Raw genomic sequence first — 27,240 nt, 5'->3', positions numbered from 1 at the left:
AGCAGCACTCTGAACTGAACACAGTTCTGGGGTTTCTCTGCTTTTCTAAAGAGAAATCTTCAAGAAGGGTTTCTTTTTTGGATCAAAGGATCCCCTCCCAGAAATACTGTCTATGTCTTGCACTCATTTATGTAGCTGCTGCTGGAAAATGAGCCTAATTCTTCATCTGAAGAGTCTGACCACAATAGTAGAGTGAAGTGAAAATGACCAAAGAAAAAGAATATAAATGGTGCCATTCTCAACCCCTGCCACTGGCCTCTGAGAGAAAACAGAAAGCAAAGCAGAAGGTGCTGGCACACTGAGCTCCTGCAGGCCCGGCATCTGGGCACACATTCCTGGTGCACTGCTGAGGAACTCTTCCCAAGCTCCAAGGAGGCAACTTGCAAAACATCTCCAGCAAATCTTCAGGAAGGTCCTCCTTCTCCTTTCCCTCTGCTGCCATTTCCCAAGCTTCTGCACCCTCAGACTCACTTTCTGGCTATCAGCCAAGGAGTTTGACCCTTGAAGTGGCAGACAAAAGGTTTGACGTGAAAACAGACAGGCAGAATTGACAGGAACCCACAGCAACAGCAGCCTGGTTACAGGTTTTAGTAGGGACAGAGCCTGGAACAAACTGCCACACTCAGGGTGGTACAAACCCAGCTGCCCTGCATGGGTTCCTTTTGACGTGTAAGGAGCTTAGGTTTAAGAAGAGCAGCAGGTCAGTGCAGCATCACTGATGTGAGCTCTCTTGTCTATCCCCAGAGGCTGATGAGATTGTATCAGTATTGGGGCTGTGGAACAGCAATCCAAAATGGTTATCAGGTACTTCAGTTAAGATCCCAGGCTATAATCGGCCACAGCCACAGGGAATATTTGTCACCCTTTTCCAACCTTTAAATGAGTGGGTAGCCTACACATATTCCAACAGTAGGTAAGTCTTTGCTGAGCCAAGTCAGGTACTAGCAAGAGTTCTGGCAATTTCACTTCAAGCTCCCTTACACCTCAGGCAAGAGCTTTCTTACAAATAGAGCAGTCAAAATACAGCCCAAGAAACAAAACAGGTACAGCATCACCTCGAGAGTCCTTTAACTTTCAGGAGCTGTGTCAGGACAAGGTGGTAGATGCGCACTTGCTCTGCTCTTGGACCAGATAAAACCAACCAACAGCAATCCCATGCAGTGCAATCACAAAAACCAGCTACACCAAAACCATGCTACACAGACCAAAGGGAACAGGAAGCACGGCAGCTTCTCCAGGGATCTCTGTATTTTTAAGGATTAATAACCAGGATTCGTAGAAGGGACTGAAGCATTGAAACATCCTACCTTCAAGATCAGAGCAGGAACTCACTGCTGTTGCTACCACTTTCCAAGCCCAAAGCACCAGGAGTGCACCTGGTGGCTGGTTAGTAACTGCTTTAACAGGTGTGCAATTAAAACACAATTGGACCATTAGCTGTCCCAATTAGCTCACAGCTGCAAAGCCTTTTAACAGGGAGCTGGGGCTTACAGGAACGACATCTATTACTGAGAAAGCCAGGGAGAATCCCTCAGTGCTCTGTGGTTCATTTTCTTTCTGTGCCGTTTCTCCAGCACACCAAGCTCATGAAAACATCACGCACGGAAACGTTTTATCCCAAGGACAATGTTGGCATGAGAACAAATGGTTGTAAATACCATGAATTAGTTTAGGTCGAAAGTTGCAAGGAGTTTCCTAAGTGCGAGGGCACTGGAGTCGGAACAGCCTGCAGGGCAGGGAGGGAAAGGAACAGGGCAGTGGAAAACTCCCTGTTTTCAGATGCAATTCAATACATCTCTGAAAGGACGAGTGACAGATGGATTGCAGCAGTCAGATCCCAGCAGGCTGGGATCCTTGGGCAGTCCCCAGCAGGCCCTTCCCTGTGTACATCCCTTACTCTGTCACTTTATTATGGTGGTGCTAAAAGGCTGTTTGGAATCACCTGGAAAATTACCCGATAATAGTTTGTGAACAGATGAACAGGTGAGTATAGGGAGCAGGACTTCAGTGATCAGTCTCACTAATAAATCAGGTCTTATCAAGTCTTGATCTTAAAGACTCCTGCACTGCCTTTTTCCCCTGTGAGAAGGGCCAAGGCAAGTGGATGTGTTTTAGGGAATAGATTTAGGCTCCCACCGTTCCCCTCATCCTAAGGAAAGCACACTGTTATGCTCACTTTAGCCTGGCAGTGTTTTCCTCTCTGCATAGTTTAGACTTGAGACATCAACAAAGGTAGGTCAGGAAGGATAATTAAGATGTGCATATGCAAATGAAAATTACACACTCTGCAAATTTGCATGCGACCTTTGGTTAACATTTTAAAAAGCCACATGGATTGATTTTTACAAACATTTGTTAGGATATCAAGGTATGCTGCATTATGCTTAATTTTAAATAAGGCTTTAATTAAGCTGATTGAAAGCCTACAATTTAGAAAGGGATGAGAATTTCTTGCCAACCAGGGCTCCTTGTCATGAGGGTTATTCCAGGTCATGGGAGGATAACTCTAAATCATGGTGTCTCTACATTCCCAGTGCACAGGGACTACTAGGAGATTTTTCAGCAACACTTTAATTCATCACAACAGAAGTGTTAATATTTCACTTTAATAAAAAATACATAATATTTTGAAATATTCTTGAATTATCCAGCTTGAAAAATGAAAATGACCTTTAAATCTATACAGGGCAGTTCCTTTGGGCACTTTAAATGCAATAATTTATTAAGTTCCTATATTCATCATGTGTGCACAAATATCATGTAAATATTACAGCTGTACTCCATGACAAAACAAGCGTAATGCAGACATAGAATCATACAGAGAACTGACAAATGGGGGAAAAGGGAGATCTAGTATTTTCTGTACAAAAAAATATGCCACTTTTTGATAATTTGTAAAAATGCATAACTTTTGGCATTTCAGAGAAGAACACCGTATAAAAATAAATATTCTATGTACAGTAACACACACAGGTCAGTCCAGGGTTAGAATCATCACTGCAAAAGAAAACATAAACAAGTGTTAGTGACAGCTCACAGGGGGTAGGACACTGTTAGGCAAGCTGGCTCTGGGCTCTCCAGGAGGAAAAGGAGCTGTGATGGATCCCAGCAGGGACCCTTTCCACCTCTCCTGAAGGTGGGCCAGATCCTGGGTTGTGTCTGAGAGAACCCAGGAGGAAATCTCATCTTTGTGCAAGGATGAGAGCACTTTGGGCCAGGCAGCTCAAAGGCCACAGGTACAGTTCCCTCCTTTGAGCTGAACTGTGATATTTAACTAAGGAGGAGTTTTGGTTGCCTCTTTTCTGGGAAACAGTCCTGGAAATCCCATCCATGCATCCACATCTCTTCTGCCCTTAGGCAGATTCATGGAAAACATTAGCAGGACCCATGGCACTGCCAACTCGGCACAGCAACATTTCCAAATTACCTTATTCCAGCAGCCTTGAACTGGAAGGCCATCTTCTCCCTGTGGATGGATGAAATAGCAGTTTAGGACAGAGAAAGTAGCACAGAGACAGAGAAAGGAAGGCATGGGTTAACTGTTACTGCAACAAACAGTTTGAACCTGGGCTGGAGGAATAGTCTGAGAGATATTCCTCATCCTTCAGATGACTCAGACTTCTGGCTGGCACAACCAGTGCAGCCCGAAGCAGGGGCTGGGGTGAAGAGGGGAAATGCCTGCAGGCTGTGCAAGGGGCTCATGTACCTGAGAACCACCCTCCCCTAAGAAAGGGGTCTGCCCAGGTTTCCTTGAAGGAAGAAGAGAAGGACCACAGGAGGTCCAACTCAGCCAGATAAACAGGAAAGTGAGAGGTGGCTGCTCTGTGTGCTCAGGCTTGGCTCTGTATAACATTGAGCTTAAAAACCAATCCCAGAGTCAGCACTAACCTCAGACCCTGAGGAGGGTCTAGGAAAAAAAATCTTCATTTCCTTCCTGCCCTGTTAAAGGGTTTGCTTTGTCATGGGAGACACTGCCCAGTTATCCCCTCTTGCCTCTGGGCAGATCCTGCTCCAGGGAAATTACAGCAGCCCCTCAGCTGACTCCCTGAAAAGGGACTCTGGCTTCAAAAACATCAGTGGGATTTCTGTGGAAATCCCCTGGCACTTCTGCACCCATGATGTCTTGGGCTCCATGGCTGGGAAATGCTTTTGTAGATTACTGCCATTAATTTCAACCCTGTGCAGCCCTCTTTGATGATGGGCTAGATATGACACCAGTGCTAAGGTGCTCTGGGGAGCAGCAGATAAAGTCAGGTGTAAGGAAATACATGTCTGACATGAGAAGTCAAATTCTTGTGCTCTGTGCACGTGGCAGATTCATGGTCTATCACTATTCCCCAGGAAACCCCAAAAAAATACAAACAGAAAAGCAAATGCACAGTAACATATTGAGAAATGAACTATTTGCTGGAGATGCACTTCCAGGGGGCTGATGTACTGAACATTGCCATGATGTTAAAACAATTTTGCTTTTCAAATGCATTTTTTGGACTTTGGTCTCCTTGTGCTGTTTCCTCCCCTTGCCCCAACTATGTGGAAATACAGAATTCCAACTTATTTACTGGGTAAATTGTGGTGTTCCCATTGGTACACTGGTGGTGACAGGAATGGCTGGTACAGTGCATGGCAGGAGGAGATGGGAAGTTAGGTGTATGAAGGAATGGGAGGCCAGGGAGTCACAGCTCAGGGATCAAAGGAACACCAGGGTCACAAGGAAGTGTTTGTTGTGGGCGAATGTGCCGAGAACGGAAACATGACGTGCTTGTTAGTACCAAGGATCTCCTTCCTTGGTACTAACACATATCTCACATGTGCCAAGAGTTAGTTCACAGCCTCCATGAGCTACACACATGGATGTGTCAGCTGGATGCCAAGCTTTTAACCTAGTTGGATCAAAAAACATGCTTATTCACGTTCCCAAGCTTGCATGCCAGAACACTATGTATAAAAAATAACAGCATCCATGTTTTATCAGATTTTCTGGCAAGTTTCCCTTAATGAAAATAGGTATGAAAAGAAGTGTGAGTTCTATTATGGCCATGTGGGGTGAATCCTCACCAGGAGCAGTGACAAAACCAGAAATGTCACCTGCCAGGGCACTGGTGGAATCCTTGCACCTGTGAAATCAGGTGCCTTACTCAGCCAGAAGTTACTCCACAGAAACCTGGCTGTGATCACTGGGACACAAAACACATGGCTCTGTGGTCTTCCTCCTTTGAGCACTGTTCTGGGCTCACTCAGGGATGGTTTCACTTGGGGGACTGGCCTAAGTTGCTACTACCCAGAATTTACAGAGCAGCAACTGAGACTTTGAGTGGTCACTGTCCCAAACAGGCAATGGCAGCACCCAAAGGAGGGAACACTGGAAGGAAAATTATGTCAGCTCTTCACAAAGCTCAAATAACAAAGGTTTTTAATGGCAATTTCATGGCTTTTTTTTCTTTTTTTTCCCTCAAGAAACTAGAAACTAGAAAAACCTTTCAAATTAAATGCGGCTTTTTGCTTTGGGATGCATTTTCCCAGCTAGTTGAACTAACAAACCCCATCCCTTGCGGATGGCATCAAACCTCCTTAAGTGAGCATAAAGCTTGGAAAGACCATGCTCAAGCAAACCTTGTCATGCCAAACAGGGCTGGATGGGCAGGGGAGTAGAAGTTTCTTTGTATTATGGAGATGTTGAGACTCTCCTAGAGAGCAAAAATGTCACCTAAATGCTGCATCTCCAGAAAACTCAGAGAAAATGAATAAATTGGTGAACCTTTACTGGGATACTAAGAAATCAGCTGGGGTTAAGTGTTTCTGAATACTTCTGTCCTACAACAGTTGGGCTAGATCAGGCACTAATACAATAATCATTTTATCACTTGAATAAGATGGATATTGGGAAACAGGCAATCCTAAATTCCAGTTTTTTGAATGCTATGGGTACAGTTTGGACTTTTGGGGAGAGTCATAAATAGGAATGATCCAGCAGGGAGGTTAAGTGTCCCCATTAATATGTTTCACATGGGCTTACTAATGGGATAACTATTCTTTTCAGTCATCTTCATGTATGGGGTAACTGAGGTCACATGGAACCATGTCAGGCTGTGCTCAACACACACAAGCAATTAAAAACAGAGTTAATGAAGGACACAAGCACTGCAGCTCCTTGTGAGGAAGCCAAGCCAGTGTAGAGCTGGGCCTGCATACACTGGCTTACTGGAAATTGTCAAAGGAAAGGCAAAGGAAGAAGTGAAGCAGTTGTAAATAAAACCACATTCCAACTCTATTTTTCCTCATGCCACAAAGTGCTGCTGACAGCTGTTGGGAATCAGAGTGAAGGGAAGGGCCTGGTTCTGCCAGCAGCAATGAGAGGGAGGGAGTCTGGAGACAGGTAAGGAAGGAACTGCCAGGTGTTTCCAGGGCATGCAGCTGTTTGGGGAGGATCAGAAAACAGCACCAAGAGGCAAAAAGCAAACGAGCATGCAGGAAAGGGAAGGTATACACCATACCAATGGGCATGGGGCATCCAGGCCGTCCAGCCCAGGTAACCCCGGCTCACCCTTCTCGCCTTTAAAACCTCGGAGACCCTGTTCATGAAATCAACCACTATCGTTATTTCAGTCAGTGCCAGGCACCTGCACGCCCCAGGAGGAGAGGCTGAGTGCCTGCTGGGACTGGCACAGACAGAGCACTCAGCTGCACACCCAGCACTGAGTCCTGTCTGCACACTGAGCTGTGCAGCAGCAGTTTCTGTCTCTATGAGCCGGGAGATGCTTCTCTGAGAGGATGGGGATGGTGCTTCCTCCATTCCAAAATCAGCCATTCCTCCCATCCTCACTGAGAAACCCAGCAGCTGGATTTCTAAAAGAATGATCCCCAAGTACTCCTGGAATTTGTGGCACTGCTAGCAGATTTCTGGCAGTGTTTGCTGCAGCATATGAATGTAGATAAAAATGTACACATATTCCTGTATTTATTCACTCATCCAGACCTATAGCCAATCTGTTTTGACAGAAACACATCCCATTTAGGATAACTGAGACTTGTTTTCCCTCTGGGTAGTGCAGCTCAAGTGCCCTGTGTGCTCTCAGGCCATCACATCAGCTGGCTGTTACTCCAAGGCAAGGAACCAGCATTGCAGTTTTGCTGTCAGGTAGTTTTGATCCCATGGAGCATCTCCAGAGAAGAGCTGGAGCCAGCAGCAAAGGAGACAGGGCTCTATCCACAGTGGAGAGAGCCCTGAGCTCCCAGCACATGGCACACCCCATGTACCCAAACCTTTGTCTGGAAGAGGAAGGAACATAACCATGGTCACTCAGCAGCCTGATCTCTCAGAGGATCAGTTGGTCCCACAGGCTGTGGTGGGAACCCAGCTGGGCTTATCCAAATGTTGTACTTTTGCAAGACCATTATTTATGTTATGATTTCCTTCTGTCTTCCCCATCAACACATCTTAAAACAATACATTTGATGAAACAGGACATACCAACGGACAGGGTGCATCTAATCCAGGTGCTCCTTGGTCTCCCTTATCCCCTTTAGACCCTCTAGAGCCTTTCTTGCCCCTCTCCCCCTGTAAATAATAGTTTAGTCCAAGAAAAAAAGAATACACAAAAGCTTTAGGATCATCCATTTCAAACAAATGTCAGCGATAGTTTAAAAAAGGATAAACATTTAGGAAACATTTTAAAATCAATTTCCCTCTGAGATGTGAAGATCAATGTTTGGAGCTGCTGAGCTGTGGCTGAGCTGCATAAACACTGTGGCTGTGGCTGCAGTCCCACACAGACAGGGCTCAGCACCAAAGGGATCCTCACACCACTTCCCAGGGCTTCCCATCCATCAGAGAGGGCATCTTGGATGGGAAACCAGGATGGAAACCACCCCTCTGGCCAGCACTGTGCCTCCTTATCTCCATCTCCAGCTGGCTGGGAAGGTCCCTCCTGCACTGGGGCTCTGGGATAGCACTGGGATGCTTTTTTACCCCTCTGAATTCCCATTCTGACAAAGTCTCACTCAGGGACCTGTCAGCCAGGTCTGTCAGTCTGGCTGTCCTTTGGAATGCTCTGAGTTGTGCTCTCCCAAAAAACCTGTTGGACCAGGGAGTAATCCTAGGCAGCACAGCCACAGGGCAGCAACTGGTCCCTGATCCTTAAGTGGCAGCACAAGGCAGGGCATAGTGTGGTGTTTGCCAGTTACATCCACACCAAATCCTCCTGTGTAACAGGAAATTCTCAAAGCTGCTGAGCATCCAACGGGGGAAGGGGCTGCTGCACAGGGAACTGAGCTCATGGGGAGTGTTAAAGGAATTAAGGGATAAAATCAGACAGCACAGGCTGCTGCTTCTTAAAAAAAAAAAGTGTTAAACCCAAAGCTGGCAAGAGAAATGGATGGGAGAGGAGAGGCAATGAGGAGAAATCACCCAGAACCAAGCACTGGAATGGAGAGGATAATCCAGGAAAAATGCAGCATGGGTTGCTCTGGAGGAAGGAACCAGGAAGAAAGGTGGAAGAGGAGGAAGGGATAAAGGGGACAAAGGTGGACCTGTAGGAGCAAGGAAGATGCACAAACACACACAAACCCCCCAGCATTAGAACAGCAGCAGGACAAGTTCAGGGTTCCCACTTTTTCAGCTGGCTTTCACAAAATGCTGCCTGTTCCCACTGCCATTAGTGACACAGCCATGCTGATCTGCTCCAAGCAGAGAGCAGCAGGAGCATTCCTGGGATTTAAAAAGCATAGAGAAAAAGAGAGGACTTTGGCAAACTGGGACTTCAGAGTAAGGGGAAATCCCTGTACAAAGGCTCAGTGGCAAAAGGGGTATTCTCTAGGGTCCCCCAAGATATTTTACTTGCCCATTCACACTCCTGAGTCTCTCTCACTTTTCCATTGAAACCCTGGGCTGCAGTGAGGCAGAGTGCATTCATGCCAGCAAAACTGCCCATTCGTGCTTTCCAGCTCATCCTCTACAAGGAATTGCAATTTCTCCCAGTTTTCACTTGCTTTTATGCCAGAGCTCAGAGAAATCCCCTTAATGAAAGCCAATGAAAGAGCCTTCTTTTAACTAAGGCACTCAGTTCAAAAGCCAACTGAAAAAGTCCAGGAATTAAAAATGACAGTTTTTTAGAAGAAGCCACACGTGCAAAACAAAAGTGAAGTGAAAGTTAAGAAGCAAAGCCAGAAATGCAATGATTAAAAAAGGGGAGAACTTAGGTGTTTCCATGAAACTTGAACCTTTCTCCCCTAGTTTAAGATGCCAGTTGGCTAGTGCTGTCCAGAACTGTCCTTTCTGTGCAGAGTAAGGTCAGAAACCCATTGCAGATGGAGGATAGAGAACACTCACTACACATCAAAAGCAAATCCATATAATGAAATCATCACATGGGCACATGCACTATAAATAATTACACCTCCAGATAAATTTAGGTGATGCCAAAGTCTTATGAATAAAAGGTGACTACATACACTTGTACTGTATTGAACATCTTGACATTTATATAATTGTAGTGTTACAGACTCAAATCCAAAAGTAATTTGTATTTCTAAATATAAATTATATGCAACCACAGCTCCTAAATGTTTTTATCAAAAATATCCAGATTCAAAGCCTTAACAGGCAAGAAAACCTGATGAAAAAGAAGGAGTTTCTCAACAGACACTTCTTAGCAATGTTTACCTTTCCATAACACAGGTGGTACAATGGGAAAGCTGCCATTCCTGCCACTGGGTTTGACCCAACTCTTCACCATCACATCAGGACAATGCCTGAGGAGACTTCAGGCCTGATTCTTCAAGACAGGCAAATTGAATTTATCTTTTCAAAATTTCCATCTTTCAAATTCTCTGCAGGATTGTCTGGTAGAAGACAACCTTCTTTTTCATGCTTCAGGGACAATTTAGAAGTACTGAAATAAGATTTCCTGGCTGCACCTCAGCTAATTCTCCCAGGAATCCCTACACACACCAGGAACTAGGGAAGCAGGATTTCCTAAGGCACACCATGCTGGCCTGACTCAATCCTGTGCTTCAGTCAGAACAGAGGTGTGACCACATTAGAAAATCCCTCCTAGAGCCTTCAGCGAGGTGCAGCCCAATGTTGCAGGTGATGGAATGAGCTACAGGTCTCACACCTAAAGCACAGGTGTGTAAAGTGACTGGGATGAAGGTATGGCACACAAACCCATGCTGGTGCCACAGGAGTTCACTGGGCTGTCACTGAGTTCAGGTGTTAGCAATGACACACAAGGTTTGCTGGTAACTTACCCGGACTCCCTTGTCACCAGGTAGACCTTGTAAACCCTGAAATGCATCAACACAGAAAGAAACATTTCAAAACAAGCAGATTTCACCATGTTCTCACTAAAGAGAGGAATGTGTGCTCAGGATTTTGTTGGGTTTTGGGTTTTTTTTTTACATTTGTAGCAATGGCTCTGTCAAAAATAAACAAAGCTTTTCCAACAGGCAACCTCCTCTTCACCTCCATCAGACCATCCAGGGGTAACGTTACCACTACCTACCCTATGGACTCCTCAGATAAGAAATAAATTAGTTATGGGCATGCAAAATCCTTCCTTTTTTGTGTTAAGCAACAGAGCCATTCCAAGACTGCATGAGACCACAGCACCAACACTCGCCCCCATTTTGCCAAAAGCAACCCCAGAGAGTGGAATTAACCTCACTGAAGGCAGCTTTTGTCCCTGCAATGACAACACAGGGCTCTCTCAGACAGGTGGGAGGCACCCAGGCTGTGAAAGGTAAGGGAGCTGCTCAAAAGCAGCATTTTGGACTAAGAGACACATCCTGGAGTCCCACACAGCTTCTTTAAGTAGTTCAAGGACCAAGGTGAATTTACAATTTCCTTTTAGCCTCCTCCACATCACTTTGAGTCTGCTCTGAAGCTACTCCGCTTTTCCTGTCACTGCCATAGTGAACACAATCTTGTAACTTGAGTTACAGCAAACCCAGCTGTGGCTGCAAACACTATTACAGAACATCTTCAGCTGTCAGGCACAGCAAAGAAACAGGCTCTGGAGGTAAATCCCAAGGATTTCCATACTTACAGGAAGCCCTGCTGGCCCCATTGGTCCTGCAACTCCAGGATCTCCTTTACTGCCCTGAAATGGACACAAAAGAGCAGAAACTGTTCACAGTCCTATTTAGTACAAACAGGCAGCAGAGCACCATAGAAGAAAAAGCAAAGGATGCATTTCAAAGCACCAGAAAACCCCCAAGGATGAGATACTGAAGCACCAAAGAGGCCCAGCTGAGGCTCTTGTATGAACTAGGAGAGGGCAATTCCAGCTCTGGAAAAGCCTGGAGCCCCTTTATCCCCCTGAGCTGTGGTATCTTCAGAGAAGTTCTAGAGCATCTGTCAGTTCTGAAAAAAAACTCACCCTCTCTCCTTTTGGTCCTGCTGGTCCTGAAGGCCCAATTGGTCCTGGAATACCCTACAGTTGTAGGAAGGAAAACACATCAGGATGCTTTTATTTCAGGCCTCCTTTAAGCCAGGAGACACTGCTGCTCCCTTAGGAAAAGCACAGGCTGGTGGAGGAAGGCACCTAGCAGCACTACAGCTTTCAGTGTTGGTGGAGATGGATTTGTGGTTGGCAAGGCAATTTGAGGACCATGGGAACTGCTGTGTTAGATCACACCAGCACCACCTACAGAGCCTCATTTTTAATTGTCAAGCTCTCTCCTGACAATTATTTCAGCAGGCCTTTCTACCAGCTCCACAAACAGGAATTCTTTCTTTCTTTCTAGGCTACACCAGACAAGGCTGAAAGCTGTAGCAGAATTACACAGAATTACATGATAAACAATTTGCTTTTCTTTCTGCTTATTTCCTTATTTTCTCTACCCCCTCCTGGAGTCAGTGTAGCTGAGGAGATGGGAAGTGTTGGGTCAGTGGTTCATGCAAGCTGACAGAGCCCAGGCTGCAGAGCTGGATGCAGGTGTGTACAGGCACAGGTGTGAGCTGGAAGGGGCATCCTCCAGTCCCTCTGCTCCTCCTTTGCCATTCCTGTCACTCCACCAGGCTCCCAGCAGGAAAACCCAGTGCTTTTCCTAAGCCTTTGACACAGAGCCCATCTCCCACCAGCACAGCAAAGCTCCTTGCTGGTGCTCCTGAGACGTGCCTGGCCTCTGGGAAATCAATCAAAGCAATCTTGAATGTTGGCAGCATGGTGGTTCATTAATGCCCCTCTGGCTAAGAACAGGATTGCAGCACCTCCAACTCACACTCCTTAAACCACATAGCTATGGGTCTACAATGGCCTCATGGAGCCTCAATAAAGGGATTGTTCTGAGGCACATTGCCTGACTCCTAGGAAGAGCCAAGGAGCAAGCTTCCCAAAAAGGAGAGTCTTTTTCTAAAAGCCTTAAAGCAAAGGGTCTTGTACATTTTAATGGCAGTCTGCAATGCTTAGTCACTAATGTAACCCCTCTGATGAGAGCAGGACAGCTCATGTGGATCAGGAGAGCTTTTCAGAGAAGATCCACAGAACATAAGTTGAGGAGCAGCTCATGCAGCACACAACTTCAGTGTGGCAGAGAGAAAAACCAGGCTCTCCTTAGATCCCTGCAATCATGGAAATCTTAATTGCCTTCACTTATGCACCATTTACTGCTAAGGAATACACTGAAATCTCCCCTGCACTTCTATAAAATTGTATCTCCAGTTTCCCCAAACAAGTGACTCTATAAGCTGCCACTCAGATTCTCTTCAGAAGTCAGAGCAGCTGAAATGATTCCCAGCTACACTGAGGAGGAAAAACTGCTTTTTGTTTTTAAATAGCCAAATGGATTGTACATGGGTGATCTGTGATTTCCCAAGAGGGGTTAAAAATATTTGGCTGTTATTTAACAGCTGTTACCCAAGAATAGCAGAGTGGTTTGCAGAACCAGGTTGGCATTACTTAGAATCATAGAATGGTTTAGGTTGGAAGGGGCCTTGAAGATCATCTAATTCCAACCCCCTCCCATGAACTGGGACACCTTCCACTGGACCAGGCTGCTCCAAGCCTTGTCCTACCTGGCCTTGAACACTGCCAGGGGAGGGGCAGCCACAGCTGCTCTGGGCAACCTGTGCCAGGGCCTCACAATAAAGAACTTTTTCCTCATATCCAACCTAAACCTGCTGAATCTTTCATTTTGAAGCCATTCCCCCTTGTGCTGTGGCTACAGTTGCTGATGATGAGTCCCTCTCCCATCTCATGGAGAATGACAGGTTGGAGACCTGCCAGGATGAAGAGGACAGGAGAACAGAGCATCATGGAATCATGCAGAGGTTTCATTCCTCTTGTTCCTGAGACAGAGTGGAACAAGCAGGCTGTGATCCCAGCATCCAGAGTGGTAGCATCAAAGAAGACAAGTGTGTGATATCACTCCTCATTTTCAAGTTTAACCCCCTCCCAAGCCTGCTTTGGTAAAAATAAGATTATTGCTGGTATAAACAAGACTTGGGTGGAAGACACAACACGAGTCACGACAGTGGGGAGGACAAACTTGGGGTAACAGAGAAGTGGAACTCACCGCTGGTCCCGGCCTGCCGTCTAAACCTGAAGCACCCTGAACAGGCAGGGAGGGGTCACAAAAACAAGGCAGAGGAGAGGGGAGGGGAGAGGTGAGTCAAGCAGTGACTTGAGACAAACAAATGCTTGCAATTAACAAAAATTAAGGACAAGTGATGGCACTTACAAACAAACCAACAAAAACATAGAAACACTGAATACACGTAATGTTGACCTGCAACTTTCATATCCTCTTAAGAGTGCAAATTTCCCTCACTCAATGCCACCAGGAAAACTCCTGGGGAAGCAGCTGTTCTATGACAGGTGGTGAAAAGAAAATGTGACAGTGGAGCTGGAATCTGCATTGCCTTTGTGGCAGGCTGGGCAACACAGGTGAGACACAAGGCTCAGAGGCCTCTGCTCACCAAGGCATTTACAGGCACTGCAGAGCCATCAGCTGTTCAAGTTGCTACCATGAAACCCAGAGCTTGTGGTGCCCACTAGGTCAGCTGCAGGCTTGCTCCACTCCACATGCAGTTGTTTGGGGGCTTATGAAACAGGTGGCTCATCTCCCTGTGTCACCAGTGCAGATTTACACCAGCCTGAGATCAAGTGGCCCCTTGCTGTCTGCTCAGCTCCTGCCCTGAATTTCCTCATCTACAAGGCCTAACAGTGGTTCTGCCCAAGGCCCATCATGCCTTGTCTCAGACAGTGGTTGAGAGGGAAACTGTGGTAGGATATAAGTACCAAATCCTGAGCTTTCCTCCACTTGAGCATTACAAGCTCCTCACCCTGTCAGCCAAGGCTACTGCAGATAATCAGGTCTGGAATTCCAGTGGGATGTCAAGCCCCAAGTCAGAGAAAAAGGCAGCAGATCCAGCTTCAGGATTTTACAGCCTGAAATATTTCAGAACTTGCTTGGCACTGCATTTGGTTTGACAGGCTGAAGATACACTGGATCAGGCATGGAAAAGCTTATGGAGAGAGTTCAGTGGCTCTGAAGAAGGGTACAAGTTCCACAGTAATCTGATCTTAGGAGCTGTGCTGCCTGGCTGGCCAGCCAATATTGCTGATCCCAACAAAACATTCCTAAGAAGGCCCTTCTGAGCCAGTATTCCCACCTCCACAGCCCAGGAAGAGTGAGGGGAAAAGCCAAGGACCCCCATGTGGCTCACTGCTGTAGGAGCAGCAGCTAGCACATTCCCTGCCACAAGGATGAGATGCTGGGATAATGGCTGGCCTGATTCTGCTTGGGCTGTCACAAGGGCCTCCTTCCCCTGTCTGGATACCCCACAGGCTTGAGGGAAAATAACCATTTACAGAGAAAATTGCCATTTGCATGCATGTCTCAGGGGACTGGGTTCTGACTTCTCACTGCTTCACTGAGGCACAATCCCTGGCCTGTGAACCCTCCAAAAGCAGCAGCCCTTCCTCCCCACTGCTCTGCCTGGAGCCCCAGGGAATGTGCTCAGGCTGGGCTCATCTGAGAGCCTGGAGTCAGAGGGGATTCATCCAAGCTCTAGAAGGGAATCACTGCTCTGCACAACTAAAGGAGGAAAACATTTTACAGACAAAGACACACATTTCAGCCAAAGTCAGGGACAAGGGATCTGGGTGGTTGAACACAGGACAACAAGCACATGAGATGAACTCTGCAGTGTTTGTACATTTGGGGAAGGGGGAAGGTCTACTGTGCTTTTCATGGTGTGGGTGGGACTAGGCTATCACCAACTCATCATCAGGTTTGTATCTACAGCTCCTGCAACTCCTCTGTAATACACTGTGCCCCAATGTCTCTTGCTAAGCCAAGCAGTGCTCTAACCCCAGGCTAATGGAGCTGAGCTCTCACACAGCAGGACAAGCTGGGCCAGGGGGAGCGCTGATCCCATGGCAGAAGGGACAGGAATGTTCCAGCTATCAAAGCTGGTTGCACTAAGAACCACCATGCTTTGTACAAAGCTTAGTCCAGGACACAAATGGCTGGGGAAGGTTTTTCTCTTTCCACATCTCTGACTTATGTCCCTCATCTTGCCCTCAAGTGCAGAGAACCCCCAGGAAAGCTATTGCTGGATTTCCCCAGTCCTGCCAGAAGCAGGAGGAACTAAAGTGATCACTCATCTATTCAACAGATGCAGAAGCTGAAGGCTCAGCACAGAAATCGAGGCTTTGGGTTTAAAAAGCAAAGGCACAGTTATTTATAGACCATCTCTTTCTCTGACTTTACATAGCAAATCCCCACGTGCCTGTCCTATTGAGGGATCCTTTTACAGCTGCCATTAAGTTTGGCTCCCAAAGTGCTGCTTGCTTCCTGGATACTTACGGGTAATCCCAGTGGCCCTCTGTCTCCTTTTTCACCCTGGGCACCCTTCTCTCCTTTCACTCCATCAATCCCTGCTTCCCCCTAAAGGAAGGATGGAGCAGAAAATAAACCCACCAGAACAGCACTTATATAACAAACATTCCTCCCCTCAGAGAGCACTGGCAATGCAGGAGGCAGCAGGGCAATGCTCTAGCCCAATTCCCAGCCTAATCTGAAGAAAAGCACTGTCATTCCAATTGCCCCTGTGGGAGCACCTCTTTTAACTCAGTGGCAATCAGAGGAGACTCAGGCCCTGAGATAAAGATGTTCAGAGGAGAGCTGAGCTCACTCCAGTGCTGCTCTCCCTGCTGCTGTTGCTGTATATATATTTATATATAAATATAAATAACCAGAAGTTATCTGATACAGTGGGTTTACATTTTAAGATGTGGATCCACTGGAAGTGAGTGACAGGTGTCTACAAGCCTTGAAGAAAAATCACACAGAAATAATTTTTGGAGAGACTTTTGTAAATGCTATGGCATCAGTTTCAACATTGCAGAAAAAAACAATTTCAGCATTCTTTTCCCAGCTGTATATTTTAAATTCTCCATTATAAACTATAAAGCAATATTAAACATAATACTCATTTTACTTAAATTCAAAATGTACCCAAAACTTTTTTCCTCCTCATTGCTGTTCATGAGGTTTTTTAAAACACACCCACCCCTTTTAGTGCCCAAACAATGCTCGTGGCCAAATACTAAGAATAATTAAAATTAAGACACTTTGCACATTTTCCAATCTTTGCCCAGAATGTCACCAGAAATATGCAGCTCTCCTTGAACATTTCTACTCCCCTATTTTTTTTGTGTAGGAAACAAGGAGCAAGCCAATGGTGCAGGCTGAGCATTTAGATGGAGATTAGAAAGATTCTCACCACCAAGGATGGTGAAGTTCTCAAGTGCTTTACAACAGAATGTACAGGCTAATTTTAAGACTAATTTTTAGCTAGAGCTCAGTTCCTTAGGACTGTGGGGCAAACTATTCATCCCACTGTACAGACCTCCACCCTCCAGCCAAAGATTTCAACTGTGTTCTCATGGTCAGAATTCCACAAACCAGTGAACTCCCACTTCTCTGGGTTAAAACTGGAGGGAATGACCATTTTTCTGGGTCCTAAAATGAGAGCTGCTAATCCATTTCCTTCAAGAAAATATCCAGAAGGATTTATCCTCTTACCAAGATGGAAGAAAAAATACCAGCTGAACTACAAAGATGTTACTGAAGGGAATTCTAGCACCTGGGACAACAACAGCATGTGATACTTTGTACCCTTACCTTGGGTCCTGGGACACCCTGAAGACCCTGTATTTGGGAGGAGAGACAAGATGTAAGCAATGTTTCAGGATGTTTTTAAACTCCAGGAATCCCAGTGAAGCATGCAGTGCAAAGGTTTTGCTCTGTGGGGCAGGAACCCCCAGCCCCAAAGCCTCTTTATTTGTGAAAGGGGACTTCATGTCCTGTTCTCACCTCCACCCAGGAGCCTCTTGCCAAGCACACCCTGGCAGGGGGCCAGGGGTGCTGTTCAGACAATTTCTGCAGTTGATCCCTTTAATCCCATCCATCCCATCTCACTACTGTCTTCCCTTTCATCTCCAGCTAACAAAACCTTCTTTCTTTGCCCTCCCAGCCCTGACCTACCCTGGGGGTGGGTTTGGCAGCGATGCCAAGCATGTTCCCATTTCAGTGAAGAGGTTCTGGCTGTCTCCACACAGAATCCTCCCCAGCCACTGCCTGCTCTAATCCCATGCCCATTCCCTTGCTCCTCAGGTGAATGACTCAAACTTACTGGAGGTCCTGGAGGGCCCTGGGGGCCAGGGGGCCCAGACACCTGGAAAGCAATGCAAGAGAAGTCATCCTCAGGGCCAAAGTGGGGCTGCTCAGGGGGGAGAAAGGACACAGGGTACAGCAGAGCTCCTCTGCCAGCCTGGGAAACCTGGATTCCACCTAAGGACTGTGTTAGGAAGCAGCAGCAATCCAGGACTGAGTGGCTGGGAAGCAGCAGCAGCACTCAGGGGAGGGTTATGTAAAAGTTGCCAATCTTTAAGAGGAGGGAAAGCAGTGAGGTTTTTTCCAAAGAAAGGTCCACTTCCACTTCTCTACCACCATTCCTACAAGGAGGCATAGGGTTGTCACTGTCACATTTTCTGAAAAATCCCCTTGTCCAGGATTCTTCTCCTGGGAAGCTGAGAAGCCTCAGAAAAAAAAAAAAGAAAACAGTATTATCTCATTTGCTTCTCCTGTGTTTTGCTACTGGAGATGGTTTATCCAACATATGAATTGTTTTAACTTAATGACCAATCACAAGTTTTCATTATTATCTTTTAGCCTTCTGTCTATATCCCTTCTCTATTCTTTAATATGGTTTACTATAGCATTCTTTAATATAATATAGATCATAAAATAATAAATTAGCCTTCTAAAAACAAAGTCAGATTCATCTTTCCTCCCCATGATGGGGGACCCCAAAAATACCACATAGGGTCAAAAAGCAAAAGATATTAAAGAAGGTGCCTGGCTCCACATGTGTCAGTAGCCTGTGGGACTTCTTGCTGCAGGGCACTCCAAAGCCAGGGGTGAGCTCTGAGGGAAGAACAGGTAAATTCAAGAACACCAAAATCTTTGGGGAAAAAAAATACATGTGTATATATACACATGCAAATAATTGCCAGGAAATAATTTACTGCAAATGCTGAGGAAAGTATTTGTTATGCTTTCCAAGACCTGTTCTTCCCTAGGCATCCCTTATTGCTTGGGGCTGGTGAGACAGACTGTTCTTGTGTCAGGGAAAGGAGGGATCAGGAGCCAGAGGTGCTGGTGCATGAGGCTTGCTGTCCCCAGCCAGGGGGTGTCACCAGAGGGGGTGTCCCAGTTTCCAGCAGCACTGCTGCCACATCACCCCTCCCCTGCTGCTGAGACCACACAGGGACATGGGAGCAGTGCCCTACCAGTGTCACTGTCACATTTTCTGAAAAATCCCTTTGCCAGGATTTCTTCTCCTGGGAAGCTGAGAAGCCTCAGAGAAGGATGAAAACAATCATTATCTGATTGCTTCTCCTGTGTTTTGCTGCTTTGGAATGTGGTTTGGAGATTGTTTACCCAACAGGTGAATGTTTGATTGGTTTCATGTGAATTGTTTTTACTTAATAACCAATCACCATCAGCTCTGTTGGGACTCTGGGGACTCAGTCACAAGTTTTTAATTAGCATCTTGTTAAGCCTTCTGATGCATCCTTTCTCTATTCTTTAGTATAGCATTCTTTGATATAAGTACATAAAATAATAAATTAACCTTCTAAAAACTTAGAGTCAAATTCATCAGTTCCTCCTTTGTCCCGGGAACCCAAAGAATGCCACATCCCAGCTCTCCTGGATTCCCTTTGTCCCCCCAGCTCCCCCTTTTCTCCCTGCACACACCAGCAGAGCCCATCACCTCTGGCTGTGCTCTGGAGCTCCCCTGAGGCTGCCTGTGCACCCCCTTGTGCTGGCTCAGCAGCTCCCCCAGGAGAGGTGGAACACACCATGTGTTTGACATTCCCTGTGTGCTGCTGGAGCCTGAGGGACATTCTGTGACCCCTAACAAAGGGGGAGGGCTCTGAGGCTCCCAGGACACTCAGCACTTTGGGAAATGAGCCCTCGTGTGCTGCTCTGTGCTGTTTTCTCTTTACCAAGGAAAGAGCAGCCTTTTCTTTTCCATTCTTACTGTCAATCCTGGAAGTCCAATGGGCCCTGGCAATCCTGATGGTCCTGGCATCCCTTGGTCACCTTGTTCTCCCTTCTCTCCAGTGGGGCCATCTAGACCCTACAGATCAAGAAAGATTTGTGGAGTTTTGCACAACTAAGTCAGGCAGACATATAACATATCAATATTAGAGTCAAGACTGGCTCTGGTCATCCCAAGAGTACTCTGAAAACCTTGGGCATCCACTGAGTATCCAGGGAAATGCAGGACTTCACTGGCATTGAAAGCAGAGGGACCAATGGCTGAACATCCTCCTGTCTCTGTGGATGTTCCAGTCCCCAGGGTGGGGATGGGGTGCTGCTTTCCTGCCTCCAGGTTCTGCTCAGGGTTATGCAGTTTGCTGGAGTCCATGCAAGCAATCACTCCTCACAGCCAGCTGTTGAGACAGCAGGAGCTTCATCCTGGCAATCCCATGGAGAGGCAGGAAATCATTGCACAAATCCCCCTGAGCAGTGCTGGGGACAGACTGGTGCTGGGGACAGACTGGTGCTGGGCACTGTGCCCCAGTGAGTGGCTGGGTTGTGAGGGGCTCCCCATGCAGCTGCCCTCCCAGAGGGGGTGTGCTGGTGCCTCAGCCTCCTCTCACACTCACCCTGCCCACTCCCAGCAGCATTTCAGTGCCAGCAGAACACAGGCAGCAAGCTGAGCAGGGCACACGGTGCCCAGAGAGCAGGACAGCCACTCCAGCAGGAGGACAGCACACATGCCAGGCAGGCAGGATCTCCTGAACTGTGGCACCTGAGCCAGCAGCACCCACCTTGCAGGGAGCCCTGGGGCAGGCAGCCCTGGGCAGGCAGCAGGACCTGGAGAGGCTTTGATTCACTCACCGGTGAGCCTGCTTGTCCTGGCTCTCCCTTCTCACCCTTCTCTCCTCTGCCCCCAGCGTGGCCTGGCTCTCCCTTCATCCCAGGAGGTCCATCCTTCCCTGGCAGCCCCTGAGGCCCAGGGGGGCCCGTTTCTCCAGGCTTGCCACGTGGTCCCTAAATGAAATTCACACAACAAACAGCTTACACCAGAGTAAGGCTCAGAGCCTCTTTTTTCTGCTCATGCTTTCCCTCCCAGCTACACCCTTGGGAGACAGGACAAAGTAGCATTGCCAGGACAGATGTTAGGACACTGACAAACCATTAATGCTGCTTTCTGGGAAGCAAAATCCTTTTTTTCCTCATGGGAAAAGCAACTGTGTGATGTCAGTGGCAGAGATGAGCCCAGGTAAGGCCTCTGAAGGGAAGAGCATCGTGCCTTACCTTTTCTCCATCATGGCCTGGAGGACCTGGCAAGCCAATTTCACCCTGAAACACAGAATTGTTACTTTGGCACTTTGAAAGCAGCTATTCTGACTCCTTCTGTGTGAAAAAGGCAGGCATTGAAGAAATAGTCTGTATGGACTACTCACAGGAAAAAAAAAAGCAGGAAAAATCCAAATATTTTTCCTGTAATCATCAAAAATAAAACATGGAAACCCTTGGGTTTTTCTGCAATCATAGAATAAAAAAAAAAAAAACAAACAACCAACAAAACAAAAACAAATAAATAACAAAAAAAAAAAAAAAAAAACACCACAAAAAACACCAAAAAAAAAACCCCATGGAAAGCCCTGTTGAAACATCACATTATGTGACTGGCTGAGCATTTTCCCCATCTTGTTGATCCTGACTGCCAGCTCCCAGTGCAGCCATGCAGTCCCCAGCCAACACAATCCCACAGTTTGGTTCCCACAAGCTGCTTCCTGAAGGGGAGGGCAAGTAAAAAGCATCCTTCATCTTTCAGATTAGGCATTATCATTGTGGGAAAAGAGATTTTCAGGATATTATTGTGTGTGAGGAGGAGTGGCAGAGGACAGCAGGACAGTCTGATAGTGCTGGACAGGAAATACAGGAGCACTGGGAAGAGCTGGGGGTGGGAATTCTGCCTGGGCCACTCCTGTGTTTCTCTGAGGTCTGCAAGAGCTGAACTGGGACAATACCTTCTGTCCTGGTGGCCCTGGAGGCCCAGCCACACCTGGACGTCCTGGGGGTCCCTAGAAAATGAAAAAAATATTTCCATATTTGTATTTTCCTAAGTTTAAGGGGCAAACACAGAGGAATATTCCAAGGGATTCCCAAAATCGTATTTTGCTGGGAAGATGAGCAATGGAGAGCCCTGAGAGCCCCTGCTCCTTCTGAGCAGCATGTATGAGCCCTTAAAGCAGAGAGATGAAAGCCCTGATTAGAATTCAAGTGCCAGGATCAGAAGGCAAGATGAGCTCTTCTTTCAGCTGCCAGCTGCCCCAGCTTTAGCTCCCAATTGCAAAGGCCAAGTGTTTTAGCTGCACCTAAATTGTCAGGCCATCTGCTTAGGATGGACATATGGCTACTTGTGTAAAACCCCACAGCATGGGCAGGAACTCACCATCAAGGCCAAAGTTCGTATTTCCTAGGGGAAAAAAAGGTGAGAAAAATTAAAAAAGAAAATAACCATTGGAAAACTTAAGCTTTTTCCTCGACTTGGCTTGTTCTCCATTAATGTAACACTGGCTCAAATGAGTAAGGAGCTTACAACATTAAGAGGGGAAAAAAACCCCAAAAGAAACCTAAACTAAAAGCTCACTCCAAGTCCCACAGAGCTGTTATTCTACAATTTCTCCATTTTCCCAGTGGAGCCCAGGCCAGCCCAGCTCACTGCACTCCTTCCTCCCATTCCTTGTGAGGAAGCTTTGGTGACTTTATTCACCACCCACCCCATGCTCTGGGCCACTCCCAGGACATTCATGTGACCTCTCTGTCCCCCAGTGTCACTGCACCAGCCCAGCCACTGTGGCATTCACATTCTCTGGAAAAATCCCTTTGCTCTTGGGAAGCTGAGAAGCCTTTAAGAGAAAAGAAAACAATTTTTATCTCATTTGCTTCTCCTGTGCTGTGCTCATGTGGGATGTGTTTGAAGATTGTTTACCCACAGGTGATTGTTTCATTGGATTTTAGTGTGAGTTGTTTTGACTCTTTGGCCAATTGGGGCCAAACTGTGTCAGGACTCTGGAGAGTCACAAGTTTTCATTATTTTTAGCATTCTGTGTATTTTCTGTAATCTTTAGCATAGTATAGTATTTTTTAATATAATATAGTATCATAAAATAATAAATTAGCCTTCTGAGAACATGGAGTCAGAGTCATGATTCCTTCCTGCCACAAGGGTCCTTGCAAATACAATACAGCCAGTGCACAGGCATTCACCAAAACACTGCAGGCAGTGAGCTGTGGGATGAAGGGGACTGTGGCACAACCAAAGCTTCCCTTGGCTGCTGCTGCTGAGGAAGCAGGTCTGCACTGTTCCCTGCCTGCATCCTTTGGGAAATAGCCAAGCATCCAGCAGACACCTCACAGGACAGGGCAGCTGCTCACCTGCAGAGCTTCACTGATGTTCCCATCATAGTCCATCATTTCATCCTTCCCAGGCTCTCCTTTGGGACCCTGTAAAATACCAGGTGTTGAGACAGGGGCTGGGACTGCCCTTCCCTGGGGGGGCTCAGAGCTGTGGCTCATTCTGAAAAAGGGGGCTCAGAGGGGCCCATTTCACCAGTGCCCAGTTTTTCATTTATTAAAGAAAGCCCCTGCAGTGCCGGAGATTCTACAGAATTGCAGCCAGCCCAGCTCAGCTCACCATGTCACAGCCATCAAAGCTGGCACTCTGGGAAGAGGTGAAGTTGAGGCCAGAATCCAGGAACTGGATTGTTTGACCAATTGTTAGATGTGTGCATGGATCCACCCTCTTGCTGCCCTTTTCTGGTAGGTCAAGGGCCTGAGTCCAGGCTGGGATGTCCAAACCCATCTCCTCCTATGAATGAGCCACCCTGACATGGCCTGGGAGAATGTGGAGAATGTTTTCCTCTAATGTAGGGCTGAGGGTGTAGAGAAAAGTGGAGGAACAGCCCACCTCAAACTTAGCCACTGCCCATCTGTGAGTACCCTCAGTCACAGCAAGACTCAATCTGGGCTGTCAGTGAGGTCCCACTACCCTCAGACCCCTCTGAAGGGCCAAAACTGCCAGTGAAGGAACACCTACCCTTGGGCCCATGGGTCCCTGGTCTCCTGGTGAACCACGTTCCCCCTGAAACAGGAAATTCACAGTTTTAGCAAAGCTTCACTTTCTTGAACTGCAGAAATCCTGCTCTGCAGTCTGGGCTAGACAGCTTGATTTAAAATTCTCCTTCTCAGCTAAGTTTTGTACACCCAGGCACAAATGAGCAGCTCTGAAGCTGGGAATCAGAGCTGGGCTGTGCAGAAGCACTCCTTACCTTTTCTCCCTGTGATCCTGCAGCTCCAGGCTGACCAATGTCACCAGCTTCTCCCTGACAGGGACAGAAAGGGAGAGGCAGGGGTTTGTGTTGTGTTGAGAGGGTGCAACTCCACTGCTGGCTTTGCATTTCCAGGAGGAAGAGCAGCAGAACTGCACCAGCCAAGCACCCCTCCTGGGCTCCCTTCTCCTCAGGCAGCCCAAATCTCCTGCTGCCACTGCCCACCAGGCACCCTTCTGTTCCACCCAGTGCAGAGGGAGTGTTCAGAATGGTTTCTCACAATTATTTGAGCACAAGAAGGGCATTTTCCTTCTAAAAACAGTTCACAAACTCTCTCACCTGCAGCATACAGAACAACAATACTAGAACACTCTGTAGAACCTGGTATCCCTCCAGCAGGTGATCAGAGGTGGGCACAGATGAATACAACCTTTGCTCCTTCCCACACACCTTGTGCTGGGCACAGTCCCTCACAACACACAACTCTGTGAAGGAACAATCACTCACCTTTGGTCCAGGGGGTCCAGGCAGACCTGGAGGGCCAGGTTCTCCTTTAGCTCCCACCAAGGCATTCTCAGCAATTCCCTTCTCTCCCTGTTTGCAAAGAAGAACAATCCACATGTCTCAGCTCAGACTCTGCACCTCTGTAAGTTCACTTGCTAAAACACTGGCTCAGAAAAACGCAGCCAAGACAAGATCCATCAGCTGGACTCTTGATAGCCCAGAGAGCTGCTCCAGGGGCAGCAGCTGGCCAGGAACCAGGACAGCAGCTCCTGCTGAGGGTCCTTGTGGAGCTCTGCCAGCTGCCAGGGCCATGCTCATCCCTTTGGCTGCACCAGGCAACACAAGGCTGCCTGTGGACAGCCCTCATCCCCCAGCCTCCCCTTGAACCCTGTGCTCTTCTGCTGATGAAACTGAGCTGATTAAACCACCTGATTGATGATGGCTTCTTCTGGAATGCTCCCCCTGGAGCTGTAGCCACCATGTCCTTTGCACAGAGCAGATAATAAGGCAGTAACAGCAAAGCTTTGCCATTACACCCTCATCCCTTCCTGAAATGGCCACTGGCATTCAGTGCACAGTCCCCTTCCCAAAGGAAAAGCACCCTGTGGAAGTCTGGTTTGAAAGGTGTGATTTGTACCTGGAAATCTCAGAGCATGGGGAAAAACCAGTTTCAGAGCTTGGCTTTATCTGACCTGCCCTGGGCCTCTCTGAGCACAGCAGTGCAGCTCCCCAAAAGTCCAGCTCCTCCTCATCCATGGATCTTGGAGCAGGAGGGAGGCTGAAATGCCATGTTACATCTGGGGTCATGCTTTTAAAGGGGAACTACTGGAACACAATTCCGTGGTCCTGCTCCCAGGACCACAACATCCCCCTTATTGCATGAGGGCATGCAATTTCTACAAAAAGGCATCTTTGGTGTGCCTCCCTCACACCCCTGACTGAAGATGACATTCAGCTGAGCAGTGCAGGACATGCTGCCACAGTCAGCTAAGAATGTGTGAAATGCACAGGAGGGAGGGAGGAAAAGGGGTGAGGGTGGCCCCACCAAAAAACCAAACCAAAACAAACAAACAAAAAAAAAACCAAACAAAAAACCCCAAACAAACAAACAAAAAAGAAATTCAGGAGAGAGACAAACCTTTGGGCCAGGAAGTCCAGGAATTCCAGGGTCACCAGCTCGTCCCTTCTCACCCTGTTGGCAAAATGAACATGGTCAAGGCTGACTCTGCAGGCTCTCCATCCTGGTGATCTGCTCCTGGTTCCACACCCTCTTTCCCTTCCCTAGGGATTTTATTTTGGGCACAGAGCTTGAGCAGTACCAGCTCAAGACATTACATGTTCTTGCCCAACCTTTTGACTATCTCTGCACATCACTGCCATTTCTCTCCAAAGGAAGGTGAATGAGAAAGGGATCCAGGGTCCCCACTGTGCATTCTCCTTATCCCTCTGGTCAGCTGAACACTTTTCCCTGTCCCTTCTCCTGCACAGGCTTTCCCTGAGCCACATGCCCACAGAAGCTGTTGCTCAGGGTGAATTTTAGCTGGAGTGCAGGACTTTCTCCATGCCCTGCTCCTCTTCCCTAGCTCCAAATGCCAGCCTCATCATGCTCCCAAACAAACCCAAGCAGTGCAGCATCTCAGCTGGCAGCCAAGCTCTGGGACACACACTGGCCATGGAAGCAGTGAAGGCAGGAGTGGCAGAAATGGCAAAGCCAGCAGCTGATTGTGGAAGGTGATGCCTGGAGAGCTGCAGGCTGAGCTGTGTGAGGCACCATGGAGGATGCCAGGGCCAGTGAGCAATGGAGAGCACCCAGCATTCCCTTGGTGAAGTGGCTTTGCTCAGTTCACCATGACACCTGGGCCATATTTTCAATATTGGAGCTCAATTACTGGTCTCTATGTTGAAGTTAAGTTCTCTGCAGAGCATTCCACCCTGTGGAATGGTTTCCAGGCACAGTGTCCTGTCTGGGAGTCTGCATTTTGCCAGGACAGAGACATTGGAGGTTTCTGTTACCCTGAAGAGATGTTTCAAATGCATCCCCAGGGAAAGGTGTGCTCTTAGCCCCTATCCCCACAGCTCCAAGACTCAGCAGCTTGTACAGATTATACAGAACAACTCAAGCCCTCTTTGCCCCACAGGTGGCCATGCTGCTGGCCTGCAGAGGCTGTGCTGCTCATCAGAGCTCAATGGCACCCATCTGACACACAGGGGACTTGCACCAATGCTCCAGGAACAGACATGCACTGGTGGCTCCCTGGAAAATAATCTACTAGGAGCAATATTTTTGTCAGGCAATTCTAGAGTGCAGTGACCCCTTTCTCCAAGGTAATTTGGCTTCCAGCCACCTGCAAGCCCCCTTCCCCCCAGCTTTCTTTCCTTGCCAGAGCATGCACATTGCTAAATTAATGCTCTCCCTGGAAAGAGAGAAAACATTTTTGAGACCTCATACCCAAGGAAAAGGTTTGGCATTGAAGGTTTTTATAAAAATATAATTATTAATCCTGTCCCAGGGCTCTGTGACTCCCTGATTCTGCTTTGGTATGTCACTTTTCATTCAAGGTCTGTTTTGAATACACGTGTCCATAAGAGCTACTGAAAACATCCTGTGCTGCCAGAACCAGGGTGCAAAGCAGTGGATTTCTTGAGGAAGGAGGTCAGATTACTGGATCCCTGTTTAGGCTGTTATTTCTGGAGTCAAGAGAAGTGGCACTGTCCTCAATCGTTCCCGGGACACGACTGCAGCCCAGGCATCTCATGCTGCCCTGGGATGTCAGGGCAGACAGGAACACACAAACACACACTTCACCAGGGGGGCAGAGCCAGCAGAGCACACACAGTCCCCTGCAAGCACCACAATACAGGAGCACAG

At 47.4% G+C, this 27,240-nt stretch overlaps 1 protein-coding gene across 1 annotated transcript in view; it reads right to left on the bottom strand.

The window, feature by feature from the left end:
* Window positions 1–2,553: 2,553 nt before the first annotated feature.
* Window positions 2,554–27,240, bottom strand: part of COL13A1 (collagen type XIII alpha 1 chain) — a 54,015-nt gene continuing 29,328 nt past the window's right edge. The window contains exons 19-38 of the mRNA XM_066554309.1: window positions 25,510–25,563; window positions 24,375–24,461; window positions 23,868–23,921; window positions 23,636–23,680; window positions 22,975–23,043; window positions 21,989–22,012; window positions 21,564–21,617; window positions 20,845–20,889; window positions 20,425–20,577; window positions 19,559–19,657; window positions 17,645–17,686; window positions 17,134–17,160; window positions 15,814–15,894; window positions 13,516–13,551; window positions 11,379–11,432; window positions 11,046–11,099; window positions 10,249–10,284; window positions 7,472–7,558; window positions 3,428–3,466; window positions 2,554–2,997 (exon numbers count right to left, since the gene is read on the bottom strand). Coding sequence (XP_066410406.1) covers window positions 2,995–2,997; window positions 3,428–3,466; window positions 7,472–7,558; window positions 10,249–10,284; window positions 11,046–11,099; window positions 11,379–11,432; window positions 13,516–13,551; window positions 15,814–15,894; window positions 17,134–17,160; window positions 17,645–17,686; window positions 19,559–19,657; window positions 20,425–20,577; window positions 20,845–20,889; window positions 21,564–21,617; window positions 21,989–22,012; window positions 22,975–23,043; window positions 23,636–23,680; window positions 23,868–23,921; window positions 24,375–24,461; window positions 25,510–25,563 — 1,143 coding nt within the window. The 3' untranslated portion in view covers window positions 2,554–2,994. The remainder of the gene's footprint in view (window positions 2,998–3,427; window positions 3,467–7,471; window positions 7,559–10,248; window positions 10,285–11,045; window positions 11,100–11,378; window positions 11,433–13,515; window positions 13,552–15,813; window positions 15,895–17,133; window positions 17,161–17,644; window positions 17,687–19,558; window positions 19,658–20,424; window positions 20,578–20,844; window positions 20,890–21,563; window positions 21,618–21,988; window positions 22,013–22,974; window positions 23,044–23,635; window positions 23,681–23,867; window positions 23,922–24,374; window positions 24,462–25,509; window positions 25,564–27,240) is intronic.

This window comes from Molothrus aeneus, chromosome 8 (assembly GCF_037042795.1).
Source record: "Molothrus aeneus isolate 106 chromosome 8, BPBGC_Maene_1.0, whole genome shotgun sequence".
Classification (NCBI taxonomy): Eukaryota; Metazoa; Chordata; class Aves; order Passeriformes; family Icteridae; genus Molothrus; species Molothrus aeneus.
This window is presented reverse-complemented; position numbering and strand designations above follow the sequence as displayed.